The 19,768-nt window shown below is 40.7% G+C and overlaps 1 protein-coding gene across 3 annotated transcripts in view; it reads left to right on the plus strand.

The window, feature by feature from the left end:
* Positions 1-19,768, plus strand: part of TMEM67 (transmembrane protein 67) — a 33,051-nt gene continuing 13,283 nt past the window's right edge. For 2 of the 3 annotated variants that reach the window (XM_081204454.1, XM_081204456.1), the window contains exons 1-18: positions 1-227; positions 2,326-2,414; positions 2,531-2,624; positions 3,758-3,857; positions 5,711-5,780; positions 6,477-6,551; positions 7,613-7,675; positions 7,996-8,150; positions 8,260-8,368; positions 9,982-10,068; positions 10,798-10,863; positions 12,522-12,681; positions 14,093-14,216; positions 14,679-14,784; positions 16,721-16,777; positions 16,887-16,985; positions 18,791-18,889; positions 19,279-19,365. In XM_081204454.1, the coding sequence (XP_081060580.1) occupies positions 2-227; positions 2,326-2,414; positions 2,531-2,624; positions 3,758-3,857; positions 5,711-5,780; positions 6,477-6,551; positions 7,613-7,675; positions 7,996-8,150; positions 8,260-8,368; positions 9,982-10,068; positions 10,798-10,863; positions 12,522-12,681; positions 14,093-14,216; positions 14,679-14,784; positions 16,721-16,777; positions 16,887-16,985; positions 18,791-18,889; positions 19,279-19,365 (1,866 nt within the window). In that variant the 5' untranslated portion in view covers position 1. Of the gene's footprint in view, positions 228-1,072; positions 1,275-2,325; positions 2,415-2,530; positions 2,625-3,757; positions 3,858-5,710; positions 5,781-6,476; positions 6,552-7,612; positions 7,676-7,995; positions 8,151-8,259; positions 8,369-9,981; positions 10,069-10,797; positions 10,864-12,521; positions 12,682-14,092; positions 14,217-14,678; positions 14,785-16,720; positions 16,778-16,886; positions 16,986-18,790; positions 18,890-19,278; positions 19,366-19,768 lie in introns of those variants that run through there. The other variant, XM_081204455.1, reaches the window with a different exon arrangement.

Raw genomic sequence — 19,768 nt, forward strand, 5'->3', positions numbered from 1 at the left:
AATGGCAGCCGCCTTCCTCTCCGTCTCCCTCAGAGAACGGCTAGGACGTGCGCAGGGAGGGGGCGGAAATGGTTCTGCTGCGCACGCGCACGCGCACAAAGAGTCCCCCGGAAGCCGCCCGGCAACCAGTACGCATGCGTCTGTTGCTGTGCAGGAAACTCGAGGCTTCACCAATCATTTTGCCTTGTCGTTTCTCTTCCTGTTAGTATGGCACATGCGCAGAAGAAGTAAGTGGGGAAATCCAAGTTCTTGCGCACAGTGTTGTTTCGATGAAAAGGAATTCGAGTGTGGAAATACAGCAGCTGATTTTTTACGTGTCTTCATTTCCACCTCTAGTTCAGAAATCAGTCTGTGCCCTTTTTATCACCTGCCAATTTTCGTTTAACTGCAGCTAAGATAAAAACTTCGCGCAGTTTTTTCCTGTCTGAAATCGAATGGAAAATAGGAGTTGGGGTTGGCTATTCCGGTTTCATAGTGTTTGTCCCAAAAAATTGGTGCTTGTCTAAATTTTTGTGGTTCTGTCATCACCATTGGCAGTAGCTCCTAACAGCAGTCTTATAATTAATCTGTGCTTTATGTGGCACCTACACAGTAATCTCAAAGCAACTTCACTACCAAATAAATGCACTTATTCCCCGGTATGAACGAAACACCCATCTTCCTTGATCTGAAATTTGCAACCCTGCGCTTTAACTGAGGAAAAAAACCCTACCGAATTTGGGGCGGATTTCTTCTGCGTAGACATGCTTAGTCTTTCCCCGTAGAAAAACCGTTTATTGACTTGACGTAAGGGTGGCCGCAAAACAGGAAAAAACTGACTTGCGAAAGGCCAATTTCCCCCCTTTATATTTGTCGAGAAAATTTTAGACAGATCCGAGTATTCGGTCAACTAAGGCTGTAATCCTAACCCCAATTACTGTACCTTGGGAGCAAATCCCGTTGAATTCAATAGGGCACCTACTGGGAAATGGTTATGATTTGCGCACTCTGATATTTTTGGTCTGCCTGGCGTCCCGTAGCGGCCGCTCCGAGACGCGAGAGCCTATTGGCTGCGCCGCTGAGGCAGGCAGCCGTGGCCTGGGTAGCCATGGCGACGGCGAGGCGCTGGGTTTGCGCGGCCTTCTTCTTGCTCCCGTTCGGCGCGGGACTGTCGGGAGGCCAGGGCTTCTTCCTCCCGCTGCACCGGCCCCAGGGCTGCGGTGGGACGCAGTACTTTGACATCGCCAGCCTGAGTTGCGGGCAGTGCGGGGCCTCGCAGGGGAAAAGCTCTCGGGGTGAGGCGAGCTGGGCGAGCGCGGGTTACAGGCGAAATCCCTAGGAAGGGCCGCCTGGCGAGGAGCCAGCGCCTCGGGAGGGCTCCTTCCCCCGCTTGTATCAAAGCCTCATTTCTTCCCACTTCAGTCATACTCCCGAGTACATCAGCCGACCCATTGAAATCCATGGCGTTCCCATTGATTTGAATGGGCCTGCTGCTTCGAGTATGGCTAACGTTGCGTATTGCCCTATGTCTCCCTCCCTCTAATGTTTCAGTTCAAATGCAGCTACAACGAAGAAATCGTTAAAGGCCAAGCGAAATAAACTGCAAGGGTCCAACCCTAAACATCTTGTGTAGTTACAACATAACGCAACTGTATGAAGTGGGTCTATGGCGGTTTTCCTCAACGGGTGAAGTGACGGGATTTATTCCAGGGCAGCTGATAAAGCATTTTAGAGAAGTGATGCCTCTCTACAGAGAAAGCTTTTTCATGAATGCCTATTTGGTCTTGGTTTTCGACATGTAAGGAGGGCCTTTCCTGCCATCTTCGCAAGAGCTAAAGAACTCTGAGCTCAAGAATTTGTTTTGAGAATCACGGCTGATTTTGCTATCCTTTGACAGAAAAATCCACGCATCATGACCCCAATCTTTATTCATTTCATCAGTCCCATTAGGATGGGGGGAGAAAAAGTTTGTTGTTGCTATTGTAAAACTATTGGGAGTACAAAAAACCCCAAGTGATCTACTAGTAGACCCTGATATGACACCATGCTGTAAGGTGTGACTGCTTCTGTCACTCCCTGGTGTATTGTTATTTATATAGCATTGTCAGTGTGCACGATTAGGTTGAAAGAATGACAGGTCCAGGGTCAGTCAGTAAGTTTCACAGCTGACAATAGGCTTTGAATGCAAGTTTCCTCAAGCATAGTCCATTACTAGCCATCAAACCACACAAAAGTGCCAATGGAGATGCGGACTTTTAGGATATATTTCAGAGAGGTAACCTTGATAGAGCAAATTGGATTTCAGTTTGTAGCAACTAAACTAACAAGTTATTGTGTTTGCTTCAGGTACATCATGCACTTGTCTACCAGGATTCAAGTTAGTTTCTGATAATGGTGGATCTTCTATAACTTGTGAAAAATGTCCCGAAAGCACGGTAATGTTATACTTGCAATAAAATCTAAACAGTTTTTACTGCAAACAATGTATAGATGTACTATATAGTTATAATGCAGTGAGATTTAAAATATTTTAATATGTGTTTTTTTTTAGAGTGGAGTTACTCAAGATGGATGGGACTGCATTACTTGTCCTAAAGGCTTAACTAGTGAAGGAAAATGTAAATGCCCTGTTAATGAGATATTGGGTAAGAATTCTATGAAGCTGTTCATTGTGTTAAAATATTTGATTTCTCAAAGAGAGGAAGCAGTACTGAATATTTTTGTGGGTTGTACCTAATATTTTAAGTCCATGAATGGAAAGAGCTTCAATACATGGAAAGAGAGTTGCACACTTAAGAGAGTTGCACACCAAGGCTATGCACACACCATACATTTAAAGTACATTATGTCCCCAAAAGAATCATGGGAACTGTAGTTTACCCATCACCAAGTTACAGTTCTCAGCACTCTTAACAAACTATAGTTCTCAAGATTCAGGATGCAGAAAGTCATATGCTTAAAATGTATGATGCATACACAGCCTCAGAAAGGGTCCTTCTATTCATGGGATGAAAAGATTGGATACAATACTATATGTTTGATTTCTGTCTTAAGAAAGTAATAAAAATATATTAGTCTTTTCACCTACCCAATATCAAATACTATGCTGCATTTGAGGAAGGTAGTTTTTGCAGGTATTCTACTATGGGCTTCTTAACTAAAATCAAGAGGTCAATAAGACAGTAACAGAATGATAATAACAGAGACAAAAAATGAACATATAAACTTATTAACTTGCTTTATATTGTCAGATGATTTGTCTGTCTAACTTGGCATTGTCTCCTCTGACTAGCTTTACAAGACTTCAGGTTGAGGTTTCCCTGCTACCTTAGATGCTTTCATTCAGGAGTGAGGAACAGGATCCAGTCAGTAGGCTTGATCCTGACCTCTCCCACACCTGTGGGTCAATTTGACAGGTTTCTATAGCATTAAGAGACCCATCCATGTGTAAAAAGCACTTCCAAGTAGCTGGTTTTCTAATTGCATCAATCCCTTATGTCACATGGAGTTTCACTCAAAAGAGTTCCGAAAGATTTTGGAATGATTTTTCAGTATCCACCAGAGCCTATGGAAGGAAGAGCAGTTCTAGAAGGCCCCAGCATATGTGCAGAACACTGAAAAGCCCTTTGGATCACAGTAAAGTTTTAAATTTGTGGAGTGCATTAGGCAACTGAATTTTCTAGCTTTTTTCCTGAAACATTGCATTTGTACACAGTTATTCACTGTGTAAGCCTATATGCCATGTTACTATATGTGTTCATATTCTCTTCTTACTTAGTGGAAAGAGACACCAATGGTGCATTGTTGGCAGATGCATTATGTGTTCAATGTGATGGGAAAGGGAAGTCATTTGCTACTTCAAATGCATTAAATAACATGTAAGTATTCTTTTTGTTGAAGACTTGCTTTGGGAGAAGGGGTTGTTGATTTATTATTTTATTCATGCACAAATATACAAAACTGGAAGTGCAATTGATACAAATTTGCAAAATGTTGCAGGAATACGGTCATATGCAGTGCTTTTTTTCTAAAAAAATGTTTAAGGGTACTCTCATTTTCCTACTCATATTGAAATACTGCCCCTCAATGAGGCCAAACTTAAATTCCCCCCCCCCCGAAAAAAACACTGGCTGTTTTCAGTATTACCCAAGTAACATTCCATGCATGCAGTCTTACCCTCATCTCCCCATGCACCCCAAAATCCATTTCACAGAGCCCACCAACCCTTTTGGAGCAGACTTTGAAGGGGGGCTGCAGGGGAGAGGAGGAGAAAGTTCCGTTGTGCAAGTAGAACGCTGCTCTGTGAGCTGAACAGCATTGCATACAACCTATACTTTCAAACTTTCTGAAGCGCTCCCATGTTTAAAAGAAAAATGGAATCAAATGAGATACATTTTCAGCTTCATAAGTCACAGTTTAACTAAATGTCAGGTCTGTGTGGTTTGCCCTTTTTGCCTCCTTCCAACAAATGTTGGCTTTGGTACTCCAATCTTTGTCTCCTTATAGCAATTTCCTGCAATATTTTTAGATTTAGGACCCGCCTTTAACACAAGCAGCTTCTTAGTTTTTTAACCATATATTTCCCTGCTGGTGTTATCCACTTTAGGCTGGGTTGCAATCCAGTAGTGGGTTCTTGCTCATTGGTTGAAGACCAATGCTTTAAAGCACAGTTCCCCATTACAGCTGAAATGGGGAACCTCAGTTTTATGTCAGGTTTCTAAAAAGGATTTAAACTTGGTTAGTGAACTGATAGAATTCAGTGTTGTGCTATGACAAATGTTCTAGCTGCACAAGCATTTTACCTATACACTATTTCAGGGGTTCTCTTGAGGGACCCCCAACTAGCCAATTTCAGAGGGCACAGTGGGAGGAGAGGGGGGAAAGTCCCATAATGGGGAACTGGCTTGAAGATACCAGAACTGGAGCACTAGAGGAAACCAGCGGAAAACTGAAGCAAGGAGGCTCAAACCCAACACTTGTTCCTAGCTTTCTATATTATAGTTTAGGAAGCTGTCCAAAAAGATCCATTTTCAAGAAATTACTGATAGCATGCAAAAGGAAGCTGATTCTGGAATATAAGGGCAGTAGTTTTTCTGTATAGGTGGAAGAGAAAGTTCAACTCAACATCCTCCTAAACATGTGCATCATTGAAAAAAACTCAGTATGTTTTTGCTACTTTTTCAGTGCTGAAAAATACGCGTAAACCTATAGCTGCCACTTGAAGATATTTCTATGAGGAGAACAAGACATTATACCTATATGCTAGGTATCAGTCAAAAATAGCATTCCCACATCTATGCCACATCTCATCTGTAACATCAGGTGAAACTCACTGGGGGAAATCAATACATCATTCTGCTAGTTTACCCAGCAGCAGCCTCCAATGCTCATGAAGCTAGCATGAGAAAATCCATAGTGTGATCATATTACATCACATAGTGAGTTTCATAAGATATTATGGGAGGAACAAGACACAGTGATATCATTTTTTGCAGCATTTTTGTCTTCCATAACTCTACTTATCTCTCGCAAGCATATCTGAGTTGGATACTCTGAACTGTTAGATATGTGCACCTGATAGAACAAATGGTACAGTCTGCTTTTCACAAATGCGGCAAGTCTGTTCTCTGGTGTTGCCTGTGTGATGTTATTTCATTATAAATGATTACTAAACTATAAGGTATGAAATGCCTTCAAGAAATGCCTTCACATTCTATTTTTATCTTTTTAGGTGTATAAGATGTGAACCAACATTCATCAGTGTAAACAAGTCATGTAGCTGTTCTGAGCCCAATATTTTAGTAAGTATAATAGGACATCTTTGGGAGAAGGAAAGGCTAAGGAAATAACCCCTACACAAATCTGGAGTGGAGTCCCTAAGACAGTTGGATGGTGTCTTGTATGCCTCCTTCTTGCAACTCCTGCAGCCAGGTTGGTGCCACATGCATTGCTCTTCTTTCCTTTGGACCTCATAAACGAGGTCAAGCGGGGGTCTTGTTATCTGGGCAGCGAAGGACCTCACTGCTCAGGTGTGCACCCCAGGTGAGGTCACTGGTGCTGCTAACACAGCAAAAAAAATGCAAGAGGCAGCAGTTAAGAGTTACAGTCTCTGCAGCTACAGTGGGCAGTTTGATTCTGCAGTGATTTGACTTTGCTCTCAGAGGTGTGCTGCCTTGTTCCTTGAGACGGATGCCAACAAAATAATAGGACAGTATGTAGGAGAAGGAGTATGAGTTATATCCCACAGTGGGAGGTTTGCTCATGTAAACTACCTTCCCTGTCATCACATCCCAGGTCCCCTAACCCTCAAAAGGTGCAATGTCACAGTACTGCCATAAGGGAAGGACACAGAAAAGGCCCATTGTGCAAGTGGGATTCTGCTTGCCTAACTGGATTCATTCCTCTTTTCATTTGTGACAAGCTATTCTAATTCTAAGCCTCTGTCTTTAAAAGTAGATATTTACATAATTGGATATTTTTTTTAACTATCTTTTCAGACAGGAGGTTTATGCTTCAGGAGTACTGGGAATTACCCCCCAAAGGGAATTGCAACAGTACGCTTTGGAAAGCTAGTAAGTCATAATAATAATCATTTTGTTTGCATGCTGCCACAGAGTGTTTGCAGACATTCAAGGTGATACACACACACACACCCAGCAACAATAGAAATACATCAATCAATGCAAAAATATAAGTACATCATGGATATAAGAGCATAAAACTAAACCCTCATGGAGGAGTCGTGCACAAGAGCGTTGTCCCTCCTGTGGTTTCCAGCAGCTGATATTCAGAAGCATTACTGCATGTCAAATGTATCCACACTATGTTAGTATGAAGAACAATAAAACAATTTATATCAAAACAGCAATATGCAATGCAATAAATAAATAAATAATCGTGTTTACATATCATTCCAAAAATTGGTTAATCTAACTATAATTCATTGCATTAAGCAAACAATTGTTTTTTATTCATTATTCATCCCCCTTTTATTGTGCTCTTTATCTAACAGATACCTGTTTTGTGTTGCAAAACATATATGAGAGCCAGTGTGGTATAGTGGTTAGAATGTCAGAGTAGGACTTGCAAGACCAGGGTTCCAATGCACACATTTTCTCTAAAGCTCACTGGGTGACATTGGGCCAGTCACTGCCTCTCAGCCTAACCTACCACACAGGGTTACTGTGGGATTAAGTGAGGAGGGGGAGAACCAGTGCTTTTTTTTCAGGGGGTACTCAAGGGTACGCTGTACCAACACCTGGGGGGTGTTAAAAAGTGTGGCACTCACTGTAACAACTTCATGGTGAGTACTGGCACTTATTTTTCTAGGAAATAAAGCACTGGGGAGAATCGTGTACAACACTGAGCTCCTTGGAGAAAACAGTGGGCTACAAATGCAATAAAACAAATAATACAACTCCTAGAAATGTTTACAGAAGCACCTACTACCCACTAGCAGCATATTACTCCAAAAGCAGAATAAAGTTTCTGGTATCCACGACAGTTCAATCCTCCCACCACAACAGTAGCATTAAAAAGAGAGCACAAGCCTCTATGAGGTGAGGGCCTGCTCTTCTACCTTGAACCAAAACAATTTGCTGTAACCAGTTTGACTTTCTGGTCTTATTTATAGGGCATCACCTTGATATCAGCATGGTTTTCAAAAAACCTACAAGCGTCAGCAGCTGCTTGCTGGGTAAGCTTTGAAAGTTTTTCTCTTTCAACAGGATTATTGATAAGTATTACTAATACACATAGTTTATTATTTTGGGATTCCATGGATAATCTGTGTATTGAAACCTGGTTGCAGTTTTCCCTGGTGCTTTGAGGTATTGAAACAGCGTAAAAGTGTAAAATGTGCTACAGAATGCCTCTTCCCAGTATTACTTAAAACTTCTCAAAGCATTTTTTAAAAAAACAACCTTAGAGCCAGAAATGGTATTCTAAGATGATATTTTCAGTTTTAAAATATCTTTACAATCTTGTAATAATTGTCATTTGCTTATCTCCTTGCAGCTGTACTCCAACCTTACATCTTGCCAAACACTTGGAAATATGTGTGTGATGAACATGAATAGTTTGAGCTCTGCCAGCACAGATGCATGTGGTCTTTTTCAGTATGTTTTTGCAAATACTGCTGGACTTGGTACTGTTCATTCCATATCATTTTGGTATGTGGCATTTGCTATTCATTTATAGATAGATAGATAGATAGATAGATAGATAGATAGATATTCTAGAAATTAATAGTTGTAACAAACATCAAATAACTGTTTGCAGGAGACAGAACCTTCCATGGCTATACTATGGTGACCAGCCAGGATTAGCATCACAGGTTCTTGACACAACCCAGTTTCCTGCTAGTTTCACTTTTAAAGGAACAAACAAAGTAAGTTACAATTTTTTAATAAAAAAAATTCCTTCCAGTAGCACCTTAAAGACCAACTAAGTTAGTTCTTGGTATGAGCTTTCATGTGCATGCACACTTCTTCAGATACACTGAAACAGAAGTTGCCAGACCCTTCTATATAGTGAGAAGGTGGGGAGGGGTATTACTCAGAAGGGTGGTGGGAATGGGAGATTGGCAGATAGCTGAGATGAGCCTGTTGACGACTCTTAACGACTGTTAAGAGTCTTAACGACTCTTAACGATTTTTTTATAAAAATACTTTGAGTCAGGTTTATTCTTCGTGTGATTCAGTTATGATGGGATTGCACAGGCTGCCAGTTTTCCTCAGAATTTTGATTTGTTCCTTGTAATTGAGGCTGCAGTCCTCTACTCCAGGGGTGGGTAACCTGCAGACCAAACAGAGAAAGAAAGATCTGGGCCTCTGGCCAGAAAATATTCCCCACCTCTGCTCTACTCCAGGGGTGATTAACTACGTTGGTCTAGATGACTGGATCAGTCCTTAGCAAAAGGACTTGCGTTTGGCACGATATACATTTGGTGCCAAATGCAAGCCCCACAGAGATTGGTTCTGCTCCACTGAGGCTAGCATTCAGCACTAAATTTAAACAGTGGCAAATGCAAGTCCAGTTGCTAAGCAACAGTAAAAAGCACATGTGTATGCTTCTGATTGTTCCTTGGCAGCCACAACTGCCACCTATTGTTCAGGTGAGCAATAGGTGGTCATGGATGGCCCCAAATGACTGGCCTGCTGTGCCCAATTTGGCTCATGGGTGAGACATTCCCCATCCGTGCTACACTCATCTGGCAGTAAGTACAATTTAGTTCAGAGAGGCTTAATTCTGAGCAGACATGTAAATGATTGCACTTTTTGCAATATAAACTACTTTAAGTATCAGTCATAAAATCAGAAAGATTGGGGGGGGGCAATATACATGAAGTGACCAAAATGTTTGTAATTTCAGCTCTAATGTTTTGGAGAGTTTGATTCTACATTACACTGGCATACCTGCTAGGTTTGATTTCCTTGACTGTTTCCCCAGCCAAGCCAAACTTTTACTTTACCCAAAGAAGTTGAATTCTCTTCAAGCACTTTATTACTGAGTTTATGCACAGCTGCTCAGCTAGTAGTTAACAGGAATCAGGGCTTGCAGACGGGTTGATAACCAAATGATGGTTATATGTTGTATATAACTATAATGTAACCCTGAAATGATTGTTAATTTCTAGACCAAACAAGAAGCAGTTTTATTATACACTTTAGGAACATGTTGGGGTCTGGTTTTTTTATACAAAATTCAGCTTTCATTTCATTGATAAGTTTTTGTTAAAATATTGACTTCGTTCCCCACAATAGTTTGAGAACAAAAAACTAACTTTTCACACTTGCATGGTATTGTGTGTATTATATAATGCAGCTATGCAGCTACCTGGTAAAGCAGGAGATTTACATTTGGTATCTAAATTTCTTTGGCAAAATTGTAGAAGAGGAAGTGAAATGCTAATTATATTTTAGTTTTGTTTCATGTGTGCTGTAAGAAATGTCTAAAATATAAAACCTCAGTTTTTAAAGGCACTTTTATCTTCATTGACAGAATATAAAATTGCAGTTTATTGCTGCTTCATATGATGCAGGGGGAAATTTTCTTAAATGGCAGTATTTAGAAGGTGGTGTTTTGCAGGTAAGCTTGTGTTTGTTATTTATGATACATCATGGATTAAATTTAGAGCCGTGAACCAAGCGAGGAAAAGAATGAACACATCATTTCAGAGCATCTAGTATTTAGTATATCTCTTTTTTCTGTGGCCTCACAGTTTGTAAATATGTTGGTCAGCAAAGAGGGGGGAAATGGCTCAGTCCAATGCTGTGCATGGTTCTAATGAACATTAAGTGAACTGAATTTGACAGTTCATGCTCATACAGAGTTTTGAATATGCATTGGAGCCTCATGTGCTTCCCAGAGCCACTGAATAGAGGGCACTTTGATTATTTATTTATTATCATTTTTTTCATTCTCTGCAAGTGTTCTGTTCACGTTTTACACTACTTGTTTGCTTTATTCATCATTTACATATTAAGTTAGCAGAGGGAGCTGAGGTGACTAAGGTTATTTCTTTTTTCCCATCCACATATGGCATAGCTTGACCTACCCATCCTGAGAGGATTATTTCTGGAATGTTTGAAAGCTTAATTTGCTTTGGTGGAATGTGAAAGAAGCAAAGTTGGCTTTTCAAGGACCAGCTACTGTCACAATATTTATTCTGTTACTTTTAAAGCTTATTTTTACCTTTTATTAAAAAGTGATAAATGCAGCAGTTTGTGTTTTGAGTTTTTTCAAGGGGGTAGTAGGTATGTGAAGACTGCACTAAAATATGCAAAATGTTTGATTATTACCTTTTTTAAACTGCAGCTTTGCCCAGATACGCTAACTAAATTGAATGCTGCTTACATTTTTGGGACAACTTACCAACAAAAAGTAAGAGTAATTTAAAACAATATTAAATACCGGTATGTTCATGCAAGCTGGAGAAGGTGCAGAAAAGGACAACCAAAAAGACTGGGGGCGGGTGCCATTCCCTTGCAAGGAAAAGTTACAGCACTAGAGCTTTAAATGAAAAACAGTGCAGGTAGGGGTACGAGGAACATGATCAAGTCCCATGAAAGAATGCACTGTGTCGAGAAAGTAGATAGAAGTTTTTCCTCTTTCTCTCATATACTAGAATCATGGGTCACCTAATGAATGTTGGGAAATTCCAGGCAGGTAAAAAGAAAGTACTTTGCAGAGCCCATAGTGAAACTGTTAAATGCATTACTGCGAGATATGGTGATGGCTCCCAACCTGGAAGACTTTAAAAGGGGATTAGGCAAATTCATTGAGAAGAAGGCTTTTAGTGATTACTAGTTAGGATGGCTATATCATACCTCCAGGCTCAGAGGCAGTTTTTCTATGAATACCGGTTGCTGGGGAATAAAAGCAACAGAGGGCTATTTACCCTCAAGCCCAGCTTGTGGGCACCTCATGGAAATCTAGTTGGCCACTGTGGGAAACAATACACTGCCCTAGTTAAATCATCGGTTTAACCCAGCAGTGCTCTTCTTGCATTGCGTGGCGAGTTCCCGCCCCCCACCAAGGATAAATAAAGACACTAGACACCAGAATTTAAGGTTAAATGGGCGAATTAGGCCACAACTTTATTGAATTCAGGAATGAGAGGCATTGGCTTAGGCATTGGTCCTATCGACTGTCCAGCTCCAGCCCATTTGCTGGAGACACGGGAAGGGTTAACACCATAGTGGGGGAGTCTCCTGCTGAGGCACGTCAACTAGGAGCTCCTCCGGGTCACCGCTCGGGGGGTACCTTAGGCCCATACCTCCATAGGCTTCGGACAGGGCCACGCCCCCCGGAGTCCTTTAACGGACCACCCTTCATTCTCTGGGGGGAGGTGATGGCGTTCCTCCCACACACACATCCTCTAAACCCCTTCTTACCAATGCCTAACCGCCAGTGCCGAGAAGTTGTGACGAGTTGCTATGAGGTAGGCGAAAAACCAAAAGGCTGTAAATTGCCAATTGGGAAAAATTCCTACCATGCCCCTTGCAGCGACAGACCGAAGTCCATAGCAAAGTCAGAAACCTGCCTAAAGGGAGGGACGGTGGGAAAACCGTGGGGGCTAGCCGGCAAGAGAGGGGAGCCCCCAGCCGCACCGGCCCTAAATAGGGCAGGCCACGCCCCCCAGCCACCCGATTGGCTGGCTGGGTGGACAACGCGGCCGGGATTCCCCTGCTCTCGCGAGGGCTGAAACCAGCCCCCGCTCACGTGGGGTGGGCGTGAAGCCCGCAACCCCACCTCCTGGGCAAGCCGAAAGTGGCTTTCTCAAGAGGAGAAATGCAGCTACTTTTCAAGTCTGATACTCTGGTCTGCAACATAAATTTTGATGCAGATTGAATCATTTCTCTGTACAGTTGCTAGAAAGCAATTGCATGTCTATACTTTTCATTCTGTGAAAGGGTGGAATTTATTAAGAATTCCAGGGGACCAATTTGCAGCTTCTGAGTTTTTCAGGGCTTTTATTGGAACAGTGAAGATACATATTTTATTCTAGTTCATTTTACCTTTATGCTCTTTTTCTACAGTGTACAATATCGGTTTCCAAAATTCTAAAGGATTATTCTAATCCTATATTTTATGATGTGTTCCTTGAATATTATGATGAAGAAGATGGACAACAGTACCTTTGGGCAGTGCCAGTGTTAAACTTAAATCTTCAGTATAATGAAATGTTTGTGAACCGAGGTAAGAACATTCAGTCTAGTTTCAGTGAGTTTAGATTATATACATTCTGTTACATGCAATAATTCTAGTTTTTTGGCAACGTATTGTTTCACTGTGTCTGTAATTATATTTGTGATGTAATATCACACAATTCTTCTTTTGTAAACCGTCACCTTGTTTGAACATAATGTGGCAAAGTGACAAACCTTTTTTCTCCTGAGGACTGCTGTTCATTGTAATGCATGTTGACAATTGGTGGTACCAGAGCCAAGCAACATTCTTTGTTGCTCCCCATAATCTTACAAAAGGAAGTGTGGTGGTGGTGATCTAACGAAAGAGAGAGTGAGTGCTGGGTGGCAATAATCTTAACTTTAGTATTACCTCAGGTTCCCCTCTCTTCCAGTGCAGCACTAAAAATAAGCTTTCACTTCTGTTTTCAGTTACAGTATTTTTCGCTCCATAAGGTGCACCGGACCATAAGGCGCACCTAGTTTTTAGAGGGGGAAATCAAGAAAAAAAATATTCTCCCAGAGCTTCCCGGGGCTGCGGGGGAAGCCCGGATCCATCCCGCTCGCTGTCTTGGCTTCCTCTTTAGCCGCGTGCAACCCCTCCAGACGGAGAGGCTGCGCAAGGCTAAAGAAGCCTTGTGCAGGAGGAGGGAGAAGGGACTGACTGGCTGCGTGGAGGGAGAAGGGACTGACTGGCCGCATCAGTCCCTTCTCCCTCCTGGGGAAAAGCCCGCAAGAACCGCGCAGAACTTGTATGCGGCTCTTGGGGGCTTTTCCTGCCTGCCTCCCCCCTGCATTCGCTCCATAAGACGCACACACATTTCCCCTTACTTTTTAGGAGGGGAAAAGTGCGTCTTATGGAGCGAAAAATACGGAAACTGCAATTTACTGTTGCATGTGAACTCTAAACTATTTTTTTAAAGAAGCCAGCTTCATGAACCACTGCTTTAAATTGATAGTTTCAGTAAAGCATAATTAAAACTAACCACAGTTTGTCCAATTTTCTCATGGCCTCAGCAGAGGAAGGATGGGGGGAGGCACACAATCCTGAGGTTCATTCACATAATGTTACACCATAGTTTAGTGTTATGTCCAAACAAGTTCATTGAATTCAAGGAGAATTTGAAATGTAGTTTATATGAAGAGGTTGTTGATTTTGAAATGAGAGTCAGAATTTTGATAGATCATTCTTATTATAGCTTTCCCTGTTGAATTAGAAGCATGACATAGTAAACCTGCATCTGAAAACAAGGAAATGTTCATTTCTCTCTGAAAATTTACTTGCCCTAGTTTCTTTACTACTTATCATTTTCACATCTTAATATTTTTTAAAGTGTAGTTCATTATTTCTTCATTACACTGCTACTGTTCTATATTTAAGTTTTTTGCTTTGAAAAATTAATTTTACAATTTCTTTTTTAAAGGTAGCAATATGAACAATTGGCTTTTGACACGTCGAATGTTTTTGGTGGATACTTTAAGTGGACAAGAAAATGACTTAGGAAACCAGCCAAGAATAATCAGAATTGCTAGTGAAATAACAATAAGGTGAGATCACATGACAAGATACTACCAGCTATAGCGTCCCAATTATAAATTTGACATTACCATGATTAACTTATAATTTACTTGTTATCATTATTTACCTTATTTGTTGTGAGAAAAGATTTAATAAATTTTGCAAGGCACTTAGCATACTAACAATGCAATCCTGCATGTGTTGGCTCAGAACTAATGTGCTTTTAAAATTTAATGGCATCTTGCCTCTTTGGGAATGGAAGACAATTTAAAAGGAAAATCCATTCTGTATATATGGTTCACTTCAGAAAATCAACAGTTCTTTTACTGTAAGGCAGACTAAAATTTATTAATTTTTTTGACTTTGTGTATGCACATCACAGTTGATTATTATAACCATTGTTAAAATAAAGTTTTATTTATTATTTTATTGTCTAATTTCTCATCTCCTTTTATTTCCTTGTTAACATTGTGTTGTGTATATTTCTGCAGTATTCGTCTTGTGCCTAACACTCAGAGAGGAGCCATTTATCCCCCTCTAATTACAATTGCGTACAGTGATGTTCTGGTTCAGAATCCCAGTGCTGAGAATGTGGTGGTGAGTTCCTTTGTAGCTCCAGCAATTACTTGAATTTCCCTGGCATCATTTAACAGTAACTCAGTCAGTCAATCAATCAAAAATGGTATAGGTGAGGTACATAATGCCAAAGAATTGAATAATGAACACTACAGTATTAATGAACTAGCAAAAATAATATGGCCACAACAGTACAGATTTCACATTTTAAATTAACAGCAAAATCAGGCATGTTTTTAAAAGGGTCAGAATATACTGAATAAAAATAAGCCCTTCCTTCTTGTACCCTGCCTGCCTAATGACTGTCCAAAAGGCAGCAAATTCATCTATGAAGATTCTTCAGCTTTGTTCAAACTTAATGGGGAAGAAATGGTTCTGATGAACAGGTAGTAGTTTCTGCTTTCCCCATGTGTGTAGCTGTGTTGGAGGCAACATTTCTCTGAATACCACTTGCTGGGAACTGCAGGTGAAGAGAGTGCTGTTACGCTCATCTCCTGCATTTGGGCTTCCCATGGGCATCTGATTGGCCTGTGAGGACCGGTTGCAGGACTACATTTGGCCTGATTCAGGAGGTTTTTCTTCCATTCTCATGCGTATGGTCCTGGTCCTCTACTCCTCTTACTTCTTGGTTCCTAAATAGGGCTGCCATGCATCCAGAATTTCCTGGACATAGCTGGGATTCATCTTTCAAAAATGGCGTCTGGGTGGAATTTTCGAAAATCGCTTGAAATGTCCAGGGAAACCCAGTTGTATGGCAGCCCATATCGGAAGTGTTGTGTATTTTTGGTTTTTTTTTAATTTCCCCCAAAATAGCTTAAAAACTTAACTTTGAAAAAAAATAAAAATAAAAGCTCAGCCTTATAATTGCAACCAGCAGTTACTAATTGCAGGCGCAGTGATTGCTAGATGGGCTTGAGCAGTGGTGTCACATGTCCCCGGCTACACTGTGGTCCACTGGTACCAGTGGCTGCCTCTACCAAACAGCCCAAAGCTTTCCTGGGTCTTGATGACATCATCTTTAGGTAGTGTAGTGTCATAGACACACAGAGACCACAAGGCTTTATGAACCAAATTTAAAAGCTTACTTAACAAGGAGGTTATTCTTAGGTAAAAGATTTATCTTCTGAATGGTTGCAAGCACACAAATCAATCCCAAAAGAGCAAAAGGATAATTAAAACAGGATGAACACATCTAGCTAATTTTATCTAAAAGGTTTCCTGCTGGCTAAAATTCTAGCAGGGAGCTTGAAATTCTTCAGATCTTCCTGGGAGCCACCTCTCTATCTCTCCAGCCTACCCTGTTTCTTATATCCCAATCCACAAACAAACCAAACATCAAGAAAGTACACTTCAGTCTTAATTCCCTCTGCAAGTCAGACTGCCTGAAATCCATACTTATAATGCCTCCTGAAGTGAATACCTGCCAGTCAATGTTGGCATTAGGAAGCAAATTAACTCCATAATTCCCAAACCAAACTATCTACAAGTTTTGCAAAGTTCACTCACTGAGTATTGGCATAACTGATCTGTTGTAGTATCTTCCAGATCCCAGATAAAATTCTGTATGTAGACCATAGATATTGGCAGGCATTTCCAATGCTATATTCATTCCTTGGTTAAAAAGAATTTTGTACAATTGCAGGCAGTTTTCATGCAAAGCTAGTATTTCTGTTGTCGATGACCGTGTTATTCATTCCTTTCAGCATGGTTTCTACTGGAAAAGCTATGCAACCACAGCTTTTCTTACTGTAATTCTCCCTCTTTTCATGCTTTCATGCCATCAAATTCTTGTGCCAAAACTTTTAAAAGTGCTCAACATATTGAATTAGCAACCCTTAACTTAACATTCTGTTTTACTTATTTATTTTTTATGTATTGTAATTTAATGCAGCATGAAATGTGGCATTCAGGATAGAATGATTTATTGGAGTGTTAATGGAATTGTTTCACTGTTCAGGTTTCCTTCTCAGTCAACTATGAAATGAACCAGTCGGAGGCTCGCATTCAGACTGATGTAAGTTTTCTCTCCTCATCAAATGTTAATTCCTTTACTGTATGCTTGCTGATTTCTGTACAAAATGCAGCAGAAGCATAACTCTTGATTTATTTATCTTTTCCTGCAGATAGCTCTAGGTGTTTTGGGTGGCCTGGCAGTTCTATGGTCCCTTCTCAAGACAGCTGGCTGGAAGAGGCGTATAGGGAGCCCCATGATTGACCTACAGGTATGAACGATCGGGAATCCTAGCAGATAATACTTTTTACACATAATATTTACAGTTTTATATTAGTTTGGAGGTATCCAAAGTTCTTCATGTACATAATCCCAGTAATCTTTACAATTTTTGTAAATTGGTCATTATTATTATTCCTATATAGTGGATGGGGAGGGCAAAGGTTAATTAAATCCTAGCGTGTTAATGACTGAGGACTTAAGTAGTACACACACTTGACCACTATACTACACCATACCAACTGTTGCAGGATATATGTTTCCAATCATAGGTCTTCTTCTGTGCCTTTCATGTCTCATGTTGAGGAAAGCATCAGAGTAGATACTGGGGGTTAACTTGGGTAAATAGATCTAGGGAGATGTTGGGAGAATATGGCTGTTATACGGCCCGAGTATCTGGTTTGAACCCCTGAGAATCTTTACAGATCATGGAGGATTTTGGTGAAATGTGAAAGGAGACCCACTAGGAAACAGTTTATTGCCAGAAAAGGTCAGGATTGTGAACCAGAAAGAAGGTCACATCATAGTAAGTTGTATGAAGGAGAGCCAGAGATCAATGAAGCCAAAGATGCAAATAGTCTAAGGAAGCAGAGACTGATAAGTGGGGAGTAATGGACCACAGAAATCTGCCTTTTGCCAAATCAGTCCCTCTTGGTCAATATTGTTACTCTAAATGGCAGCAGCTTCCCAGGGTTTGAGACCAGAGTCTTTCTCAGTCTTACCCAGAGGTGCTGGGAATCACTTCTGGGGCTTTCTGCATGCAGTTTGTTCTCTGCCTCTGACTTCCAGCCCATCCCCAGGCTAGATGTAGGCTAGGAGGAAAGAAAAGCTAAGAAGCACAAAATGGGAGCCTGAGCCAAAAACACTGAACCCGACCTTCAAGCTTTTACCTTCTAGTCTTTTTGTGATTGTAAGCTGTTCTAAACTGTTTTAAATGTTGTATTTTAAATTGATGTAATCTGCCCTGGATCTGTAGAGTAAAGTGCAGGCAATAAACTAAAATAATAGCAGACGGGTTCAGTCAGGGATAACCAAGTAGGTCTGGTGGGTCAGGGAAGGCTGAGTCATCTGCTAATGAAGCTCTGCTGTATTGGTGGCTTATGGAAATAAATAGTTGGGCACTGGATCCATAGTACTTGTTCATGATGCTTTCACATATCAGGATGACAGGGAAAACCCTGACTTTCTTTGTCTTACTGTTATAACTATGAAGTGATGGTAGCAGATAATCCTTGGAATTCAAAACAAATGAAGAATAATTGTATTATTCTTTAGCCACTCCTCTTTTTATTTGATAATGGTTGCTTTTATAAAAAGAGACTACGCAGAGTCTTTTCATTTCAGGGGGTGATTATTTATTCTATTTTTAAGGCTATTTTAACATTTTCCAATTAAAGATTAATTATCAGCTGATAGAGCACAGCAACTTTAAGTTAGCTCTTCTGTTACCTAAGAACACGTCTGGACAACTTTTTTTGAAGCAGCACCGCTGCCTATCCTTGCAAGTTGCCAGTGTGACTCAGTTCACTGAAGGATTACTGGAGGTGATGAAATCCACATGGCCAGTGTAGCAGTATATAACTGTGCATCACATTGCACAAAAGCTCCAGTAAAAAGTGTGGGTAACTGTTGTCTAAACACAGTTCCAAAGTCAGGTGCCTCCCCATGTTCTGAATCACTGCATAAAGTTACTAGATACAGGTGTAGAGACCCTATATAAGAATAGCATTTCTGTCTGTCTCTGTTGGGACACCTTTCTGTCATTGCACCTAACACATTTGTACTCTGATGTTGTAGACAGTTCTGAAGTTCTTGCTATTCTACTCTGGCGACCTTGCAAATGTTTTCTTCATCATCTCAGTGGGAACAGGGATATATTGGCTTATATTTTTCAAAGTAAGTTTCATCATATTGTGTTTCTTTAAAGATGAATAAACAATTGTGCACATATAAATGTTAGATACGACCTCTAAATGTTTGTGTGTTTTGTTTTCCCTTTTTGCTTTTCTCACCAGACCATTGAGGCAAGTTGTACCTGTAAAATATTCTCTGTATTTGTCCTTTATACTTTACCTCTTCCTCTAACTTTAAAAGTGCATGCAGTAGTAAATAGAGCTAGTTTATATATATATATAAAATGCTCCAAATCCTAATTTTCATCAAGCTCTGGTAACTTCAGCAAAAGCAACCATTATTTTAAATTCAGTTGTAGAAATTGTATGATATGATTCAACATACATGTAGTTGCAGCTTCTTTGATTTAATGAAGACCCTTCACTCCACAGGCACAGCAGTATGTCTCTGTTCTCTTACCATTGCCAAGTCAAGAAGACAATTTTGTTTCTTACGTTGGATGTGCTTTTGCTCTTAAGGTAAGCAGTAGGGCCATGCTCTGGATTTGTCTGAGCCCTGAGCAGAAACCGGCTTGTTCAGAGGGACTCGGGCATCAGGTGAGTCGGATACAGAGAAGCCTCTTGCTGTTAAGCAGAGGTACCAATACGTCCTGACACAGGGAACTCTTTTGCAAGCAAATTCTCTGCAGACCCCTCCCCTCGTCAGTTGGGAGAGGAATGTTTTATTAGGTTTTTTTTTTTTAACTAATTAAACATAAGCCTTGCCCCCCAAACTATGTTGGAACTGGATCCATGGTGGGGTGAGTGTCTCCCAGGTTAGCCCTGGGAGGGTCACCCAAATCTCAAGGGTAGGGGGAGACTTGTGCAGAGCCCTAATAATTAAGTTGCCCATCTGATACTGTGGTTAATTTTGTCTTCTAAA

The sequence above is a fragment of the Podarcis bocagei genome (assembly GCF_964188305.1).
Source record: "Podarcis bocagei genome assembly, chromosome: 8".
NCBI classification, from domain to species: domain Eukaryota; kingdom Metazoa; phylum Chordata; class Lepidosauria; order Squamata; family Lacertidae; genus Podarcis; species Podarcis bocagei.